Genomic DNA, 9,447 nt, shown 5'->3' with positions numbered 1-9,447 from the left:
CTCCGCCCCCGCCCGGCGATTGGCTCCGTGCGGCTCCCGGGACCGCGCCCCGGCAGGTGCCCGCGCCCGAGGCTGCCGCCGCCATATTTGTCACGGGCGCTTACCCTTAGGGACCGAAAAGAAAACGTGGACGCTGGCCAGAAGAGCAGTTGGCCTGGGTTCCTGACGCTTCACCCCTTCTCTTTCAACTCTGTGAAAGCTTAAAGCCAATTTCAGTTCAAATCAATAAGGCTTTTCTGAGCGCTCCCCCTTCTCTCCCCCGTCCTTCCTTAGTATTAATTCACAGAATGGAGAGCACAGCACCTTCCTACAGGCCTTGTGATCTGCCTAGATGCACAGCTAGGCAGGTGAAGAGATGGCAGTGGCACGACCTGGGACTTCCTGACGCTGGATGGTGAGCCCCTCAGGAGTAGACGGTCCCAGCTTGGTGTATGGGCACCGGGGCTCAGGCCACAGATGCCAGGCCCGGAGAGAGCAACCTTACAGCCCAACTATTTCGTATTAAAAATAGTAATGATAAGGGCGCCTGGGTTGCTCAGTTGGTTGGGTTCTACTCTTGATTTCGGCTCAGGTCATGGTCTCCTTGTTCGTGGTCCCAGGACAGGCTCTGCGCTCCACAGCGTGGACCCTGCTTGAGATGCTCTCTCCCTCCCTCTGTCTCTGTTCCTGCCCTACTTGTGCTTTCTCTCGTTCGGTCTCAAAATAAATTAAAAAAAAAATTTTTTTTTATAGTAATGATAAAATATAAGGTGTACTGAGCTCTCACTATGTGCTCTGTACTGTGTTAAGCCCTCTACATGCATTATGTTGTTGAGTCCTCACATCCCTGGCAGATAGGTGATATATCCCCACTTGACAGATGAGGAAATAGATTTAGAGAGATTCAATGACTTTCATACAAGCAAGAGGCCCAGACCAACTGGAACCCAGCTCTCCTGACTCTCAGAACATGAGTCTTTCCTCTTCCTACCACTGCCCAGGCCCCAAAGTCAAGTTTTGTTTTGCTTAGTCCAGTCTGGTGAGGATGTCTCATGTCTTCTCCCAATAAACCTGTAAGCCTCATCAGGTTTCCAGGCAATCAAACAGCACACACTTCAGACCTACTGTTTTCCAATGGAGCAATGCGCCTGGCCTTTAGCTTCTGGGGGACCTGGGGCTCAGTCCCCTAGCTCCATTTCTTTGTTAAGGGACCCACGTTTTGTGAGCCTCTGTTTTATGCCTTATAGGGATTTTGTAGGCATTAAATGTGAAGTGGGAGTGTTAGTGTTTTGCAGGCTTTTGGCTTGTCAACAGCCTTGATGGTTGTCAACAGGAAAATCGTCCAATTCCTCCTGCCTGACAACCTGGCAAAGGGCCCACCGACAGCAAATGGTCCAACAAAAGAGCCCTGGAGTTCAGGGATTAGAGTCTGTCCAACCAGTTCCTGTGGAGCCCCAGGGGTCCCATGAACTTTGCTCCCAGCATCCACCTCTCACCAATCTGTCTCATTTCCCTCCTCCCTAATCCTGCCCCTTCAAACCTCCTATCTATTCCCTAAGCCACACAAATCATCTCTCCAAGCAATTTCTGGAACCCATTCTGTTCCAGAAAGCCCTCATGAGCAAAAGGAAGGTGACCGTTATTCCCCCAGCCCAAACCCATACCCCCATCTGTGCTTTCCTGGCTGAGAATACAAGGCAGCATTCAGCATGGTGTCTGGCACACTAGGGCCTCCATAAATTGACGAAAGGAGTTCCCTTTTCTATCTCAGACCAGCATGTGTCTTTGTTGCAAAGCAACCCTGACTCTTCACTTAGCCCTCCCTGGGTGTCCAGTGGGGAAACAGGGGACTGGGAAGGGCTGCCAAGGGGCCAGAACTTAATGTGACCCAATATGAAAATCTTTGACCCTCATGTTGCACTTAATGTCCCACAGTTACACTGAGGTTTCTCATCCCTCTGATTTTATAGACGATGCAACCAGTTACCCTCTTGTGTCAGCACTGGGACTGGGTCTTGTAATTATCTCTGATTTCCCTTCCTGGTTGCCAACCGGAGCTAACTGGGAGGTGACATAGGGATGCAACTAGGGAGTCACAGCATCTCCCTGAATTCTTGAGTCGTATCAGAGTCCTTGAATTGTGGGACAAATAGATACATAAACACTCTCTCTCCTTGAAATTCTGTCCTCCCTTGGCTTCTGACCTCTCTGATCTACGGTCCATCATGTTCTCTCCCTATCTCTCTTCCTCAGTCCCCTTCCCTGGGTCACTTTTCCCCCCGAGGCTTTCTAAAAGTGGAGGGCAGATCCTCAAGTTTCCACTTTCAAAACTCTTTTCATTTATTCTCTCCGACTTGCCAGGCCAGGGTAAAAGGACTTCAAAAACAAGATTGCTGCCTTCAAAAGGCAGCAAAAGTGGAACCCGACAAATTGGCAGCCATGATGACAAAGTGAGGTGTGGGCCAGGAAGCAGCTGTTCCGGTCCTTCAACTACTATTTTTCCCTCCACGACTACCCCACCTCCCATCTCCAGTCCGAATACAAAATTGCCGACAGGACAGCTCCCCAAATGAACCACCTGACTGCATCATTTCCTTAACTTCCACCATCCTCTACTTTGCCCACAAGACAGCCTCTGAGCATGCGGTTCGCTGATCAAAAACCTCTCAGGGCGCTGTCTTTTGAAATTTTTTCATAAAATGCTGGGGAAAACACTCAGGGTGTATTGCTGATGCGAGCATCAGAAGACTCCACTCCACAGTGTGAGAACCCAAACTTTTACTTTTCTAAGGACTTAGGTGATGGTGCTTTGTAATTAAAAATAAAAGCCTATTTCATTATGTCTTCTGTAATTAAATTTATATAAAGGAAACACAACTGGCTATGTGGGGAAAGAAAAAATAAGACTCCACTCAAACCAGATTAAGCAAGAAAGGAATTTATTGGGGAGGGGGGGGGCATAAGGAGGAGGCATTGGATGAAGGTAGTACAAGGTACAAAATCCAGTTAAATACTAGGGATGTAGTGCACAACATGATTATAATGAACACTGCTGTTACGCTGTATGGTATATATTTGAAAATTGTTAAGAGAGTAGATCCTAAGAGTTCTCATCACATGGAAAAAGATGTTTTCTTCTGTATAAAATTGATGGATATTAACTAAACTTCATGTGGTAACCATTTCACAATATATATAAGTTTAACCTTTATGCTGTATACCTTAAACCTATACAGTGGGGTATGTAAATTATATCTCAATAAAACTAAATGGGAAAAAAAGAATTTATTGGTTCATGTAACTTTATTTTATTTTTTTAAATGTTTATTTATTATTGAGAGACAGAGAGAGGCAGAGCGTGAGCAGGGAGGGGCAGAGAGAGAGGGAGACACAGAATCTGAAGCAGGCTCCAGGCTCTGAGCTGTCAGCACAGAGCTCGACGTGGGGCTGGAACTCACAAACTGTGAGATCATGACCTGAGCTGAAGTCGGACGCTTAACCAACTGAGCCACCCAGGTGCCCCGGTTCATGTAACTTTAAAGTCCAGGGTTCAAATGATGACATCAGGACTGAATTTCTCTGTCCCTTGGTTCCACTTCTGTGGCGCCATGCTCAGCCTTTACCTCTCCACCCAGACTGCATACTTTCAGATTTCCACCCAGGGGAAAGAGAGCACTTCCCTCCACCCCAAGACAACAAAGTCCTGGGCCTGGCTCCCACTGACCCAAACTGAGTCACTTGGCTACTCTAAACCAATCCCTAGGGCCAGAGGGATGGCAGGTGCAATTGATCTTGCCATAAATCATCCCTAACTTTAAGGACAGAAGAGAGCCAACTCCCCCCAGAGCCACTTTACTGTGTAGATTATGGCACCGAACCCCAAAAACCTAGGAGCTGTTACTGGAGTCAGGGTGAATGAATGTTGAGAAACTCCGTTTGGTCCTTATTTTTCACATTTTGCCTGAACCACCTCCAGACCAGCAGAGGTCTTCAGCAAGCGTGTAGGGACGAATTGTTAAACCACAGGCTTCTCACCCTCCCAAACTCCAACTTGGGCTTGTCTCACACTTTCCCCACTTCCCACCCAGGTGTGACCAAATCCCCATGTGGGAGCAGGTGGAGAAAGGAGCTAGTCCCATAGGTCCCATCATTGAGCTCCAGGCTGGAGTGAGGTCAGTCTATAGGTAGTGTTGGACATTCCTTAAGCGCTGAGATTTGGAGAGGGCAAAGCTGTAAATAGGAATGGGGAGGGATATTAATTTCCTATTGACACTGTAACAAATTACTAAAAACTTAGTGGTTTAAAACAATACAAATTTGTTATCTTACAGTTCTGGAGGTTAGAAGTCGGCCTCATTAACTAAAATCAAGGTGTTGGCAGAACTGTATTCCTTTCTGGAGGCTCTAGGGAAGAATCCATTTCCTTGCCTTTTCGAGTTTCCAAAGGTCAAAAGCTCACGACCCTCTTCCATTTTCAAAGCTAGCAACAGCTGGTTCACCCTCGTCACTCTGACTCTTCTGCCTCCCTCTTCCACATTTAAGGACCCCTGTGATTATATTAGATCCACCTGGATAATCCAGGATAATCTCATTTTCAGGACAGCTAATTAACATTAATACCATCTGCAACCGTAATTCCCCCTTGCCATGTAACATAACATATTCACAGGTTTGCAGGGATAAGGCTGTGGACATAGCGGTGGGAGGCCTCTCCCAGCAAAGGCCACTGTGTTCTGAGACCAGTTCTTAGAGTGCACGGAAGGTAAGGCTCCCTTCTTGGAGCTCTGGGATAGGGAGTGTTAGGTAGATAGTCCAGCCCGATCCCAATAGCTGTCCTCACTAGGCCAGTGGCCCAAGTTAAGACTTGAGAAAGCAGCTCACTCAGGAATATAAAAGTGTGACATCACCAAGGTGAGTGTAGAATTTCCCAGAGGGCAGCTGGTCTTTGAGGGATGCTGAGAACTTAGAGGAGAACCTGTAGGGGTTACTGCTGATGCTGCTTGAGTCAACAGAAGAGGAAGAAGGAAAGTATGATGGCCTCACAGCCCACCATCTGGGAGAGGGTATCAGTTTTTAACCATCCAGCAACTACCACCCACCTCACTGGAGAAGAGAGAGGTGGAGGGCTGTGGCTTGCAGCCAGAGGAGCCTGGAGCTTAGACAGGGTTTCATGCTGCCTGGATGAAACTGTCTGGTTTCACCCAAGCAGCTTCTGGGCTTTGGCCTTAGTTGGACTGGGTTCAAATCCCACTCTATTTAGACGGTGTGAACCTTGGAAAGGTTCTCACCTTCCCTGAGCCTCTAGTTCCTTATCTATTAAATGAAAATGGTATCACCATGTTCTTCACATGGCTATTAAGAATTAGTTCTTGGCGGGGGGGGGGGGGGGGGCGTGGGTTGTTCAGTCAGTTAAGGGTCTGACTCTTGGTTTCAGCTCAGGTCTCACTCATGGTCTAGCTGATGAGATTGAGCCCTGCGTCGGACTCTGTGCTGACAGCACAGAGCCTGGTTGGGATTCTCTCCCCCTCTCGCTGCCCCTCCCCACCTCAAAATAAATAAACTTAAAAAAATAAATTAAATAATTCTTATGCAACATTCTAGAGGCAAGGATTATGAGATAGTGTGAAAGAAGCCCCAGCATGGATTAGCAATAAAGCTACGTCTTGAGACAGACATGGGGTTGAATTTTGCCCTTACCATAACTAGTTGTGTGAGTCTGGGCAATATATTTAACCCCAATAAGCCTACATCACTAGGAGTGTTTCCTAGTCAAAGAATATGTTTCCTGTGTCCCAAATCTGAGGCAAGCAGCTTCCTATTTAAATGCGGAAAATATTAGTACCTCCTTCCTAGGGTTGATGTAATCTTATAGATGCTCATAAGCAACTTGATTCAGTGCCTGATGTACGAACTTCACTCAAGTTAGGATAACTCAACCCATTTGGAGGAGCTGGGAGGACGGGATGTGGGGAACAGAGGGCTAAACTGATTGCAAGATATCCTCAGGGATGTAGTGCTGAGGGCATCCCTAAGCACAGGCCTCTAGGACAGGCCAGTATGAACAGCAGGCTCACCCAGTGTAGGCACAGGCTGGCTGGCTTCTGGCCAACAAAATGTGTTTCCCTTTGCCTGGAAACCAGAAGGTGTGGCTGAGGCAGGGCATGGAGAGGAGCCTGCTCTGGACCTCTCTGGTTCCCCAAATGCTGGGGACCAGCTCCCCCCGGGGCTGAAGGAGACAAGTTGAGTGGGAAACCACCTGGAAGAACACTTCACGGCTGAAGGCTTGAAAAGGTCTTGGGTCCTTACTGCCTACTGGGAGCCTAGGGTTCAGGCCCAGCCCTGGGACAACAGGTGAGATGGAAGCTGAACGCCTTAGAAGAGTTCCCCCAAGCCATGATGCGCGGTGCACGGGATCCTGCTGTGAACTAGAGCCCTGGGTTAACAGGCCCCAGGGACGGGTGGTGGAGCTAGAACAAAGGGTATCCACGCACACTTCCCACCGCAGGTGTGGACCAGGAGCCAGTATAAATGCCCACTGCCTGAGCTTCAGACCATGTACTCGTACAGCTGCCTGGAGCCCGGAGCGGGCGTCTGGCCTCCGCTGCAGCCCCTCACTTACTCCTACCCGTCCCGCCCTTTGCTGCTGCCCCTCATCTACGCCCACAGCTGCTGCTGCCGGCTTCCGAGCCTGACCGCGGGCGAGTGGCCGGCTCCGCGGGAATACCACTGCTTCCACAGCCAAGGCGCGCCCCTGGCGGCCGCGCCGCCCTCGTGGGCCTTCCCGCAGACCTACGCCGCGGCCCTGCGCCCGCCTTACCCCACGCCCGGCTACCTGGGGCCATTCCTACAGGGGTGCGCGGGGGAGGGGATGGCGGCCGCCCAGCGCAACGCGCCGTGGCCGGAAGGCAGCAGCTTGCAGCTCAAGCTACGATGGGGCCGCACGGAGCGTGCTCTGGGCCCGCGCCTCCAGCTACCCGACGTGGTGCGGCGGGAGCTGCGGCGGATGTACGGCACGTACCCGCGCACCGACGTGCGCGTCACCTACCGCGGCGGCCAGTTCCTGCTTCAGGCCGCGCCGCGCGTCCCCGAGCCTGAGGAACGTGTGCAGAGGCGCGTGCTTCGGCCGTCCGCCAGCAGCGGCAGCGAAGACAGCAGCCCGGCCGCTGAAGCGGCGGAGCGTAGCCGTCGGAGGAAGAGAAAAGGCCAGAGCTGAGGACGCTGAAGGGTCCGGTGGCCGGCCGGGTGAGCACGCGTGCGGCTCTCCTCCCCTGCGCGCCGCTGCCCACCCGCGACGAGGGAAACCTCCGCGGTGCGCGGGCGCTGGGTGCATCTGTCACTCGCCTTTTTTTTTTTTTTTTTTTTAACCAAAACTGCACGCCTCCCACCTGCTGCATTTCCCTGATTTCTCTCATTTTATTGCTGGATGGCGGGGGGAGGGCGAGAAGATTATCAAGGACATCTCTTCTTGTTTCTCTTCCCTTCTGCTTGGGCTTGGGAAGCCTGGGTTTGGGGTGGAAGAAGGGCCTGGACCCTTTGTTTCGTCTCTCCCTCCTCCCCATCTTAGAAGCCTGCCCTGCACCAAGCCCCCACTTTCCCTTTTTCCTCTCCTCCCTCTACCAAAGCTCCCAGAACTGCCCAAGTTCCTTCCCAAGCTGCGGGCCCACCCATCCGCAGATTGTAGTGAAAAGTAAATAAATGAGTGAAGTCAAGTGTATGCTGTGAGATCACTTTTATGTTTGGGGTGAGTGCGGGTGTTCCCATTTGTGTATGTGAGCCCTACTTCCCTGCCTCTGGAAGAGACTGTGTGCCTCCTCATGGGCCGGCCCTACCTCCCTTCTTCAGCAGCTCTTCTCTAGTGTGAGGGACGACACACTCCTAGGCCCTGCAGCCAGCCAGGTGGCCTGCCACCCACGGAGGTATTGCAAGAGCATAAGCTCTTTTCTTGAAGCATGGGTGGTAGGCGCAGCTGAGGAAGGAATGCCTAGGATGTAGATTTAGGGCTGCCACTGACACTTTCTAGTCATGTAACTAGTCTTTCTGAGCCTCAGTTTCTTCATCTGTAGAAGCATAATATCAACCTAGTCTACCTGGAAAGTTCACTAGGGTTGGAATTTAAGATGAATGTCACTTTTCGTCTCCTAATTCTTGCTAACAGTCTTTAACAGGCTGAATTTGCAGTATTCCAGAAGTTTGCGGGAGGGGTAGGCCACACATCCTATGTGAACTATGGGTCTGGCCAGACCCCACATCTGATGCCCATGCTGTACAAATTTGGCTCCTCGTTAAATTGCTTTTACTGAACTTCCACTTGTTGGATGGAAACAGCTAGCCTGGGTATACAGGTATGTTATTGAAGCTGTGCACCACTTGATTGATTACTGCTGTATTTGTGAACTTCATGGAGAAGTTCTCTCAAGCCTCACTACTTGGGAAGGGTGTTTCTCCTAATGAGTGGTTTACTCTTATCTTGGAAGCACCAAGGATCTCATAACTGGTTATATTTTTCTCTTTGCCCTGGCTTCTAGGGAGCTCAGAGGCAAATTTGCTTAGCATCTTTTGTGTAAAGCCTGGATCATGAAATTAGGGTCATCCCTAATTTCATCTTATTTTCCTTTCCTTTTTTTTTTTTTTTTTTTTTAATTATAAAAACACAGGGAGGTGGTGTAGTGTAATGAGTCTGCTGTGTGACCTTAGGTAAATTGCTTAATGTCCCTGAACCAATTTCCTCATCACAAATGGGGATGATGGGGACTTCTATCTCATGAGGCTATTGAGAAGATGCCATGAAATGCACAAAATGTTTACCAAATGTTAAGTGCTCAAATGTTAGTGTTTGTTTTTAAAATAAAATAGTTGGCTATATAGAAATATATCAAATAGGATAAAAGTCTTTTTTATATCCTCAACCCCAAATGATAAGTAGGTTCCAACCTATTATTTTTCCACTTTTTTTTTCTGTGCACATAATATTAATTGCATAAAAGGAATTTCACCGTTTTACCTGTTACATTTTACAGTAAGTATATTTTGGACATCATTCCATGGTAGTGTACCCGGAGCTACCTCATTCTTTAACAGCCACCCAATATTCCATAGCATTTGGATCCTTTCCAGGTTTTAGCTGTTAAAAGTCCATCCAACAAATGTTTTGAGTGCTTATTATTTTTTTAAGTTTATTTATTTTGAGAGAGAGAGAGAGAGAGAGCGAGCAGGGGAGGGGCAGAGAGAGAGGGAGACACAGAATCTGAAGCAGGCCCCAGGGCCTGATGTGAGGCCCGCACTCACGAACTGTGAGATCGTGACCTGAGCCTAAGTCAGAAGCTTATCCAACTGAGCCACCCAGGCACCCCTTGAGGGCTTATGATTTGCCAGGAACTGTTCTAGACCCTGGGGATACAGTGATGAATGAGACAGCCATGGCAGTTTCTGCCTGTACGAAGCTTACATTTTAGGGGGAGAAATGAGGAT

General features: G+C 49.3%; 1 protein-coding gene across 1 annotated transcript; it reads left to right on the top strand.

The window, feature by feature from the left end:
* Window positions 1-6,532: 6,532 nt before the first annotated feature.
* On the top strand, window positions 6,533-7,192 carry CD2H10orf95 (chromosome D2 C10orf95 homolog). Its single transcript, XM_045439393.1, has one exon. The coding sequence runs from the start codon at window positions 6,533-6,535 to the stop codon at window positions 7,190-7,192; it is 660 nt and encodes a 219-aa protein (XP_045295349.1).
* The last annotated feature ends 2,255 nt before the right edge of the window (window positions 7,193-9,447 follow it).

This window comes from Leopardus geoffroyi, chromosome D2 (assembly GCF_018350155.1).
Source record: "Leopardus geoffroyi isolate Oge1 chromosome D2, O.geoffroyi_Oge1_pat1.0, whole genome shotgun sequence".
Classification (NCBI taxonomy): domain Eukaryota; kingdom Metazoa; phylum Chordata; class Mammalia; order Carnivora; family Felidae; genus Leopardus; species Leopardus geoffroyi.
This window is presented reverse-complemented; position numbering and strand designations above follow the sequence as displayed.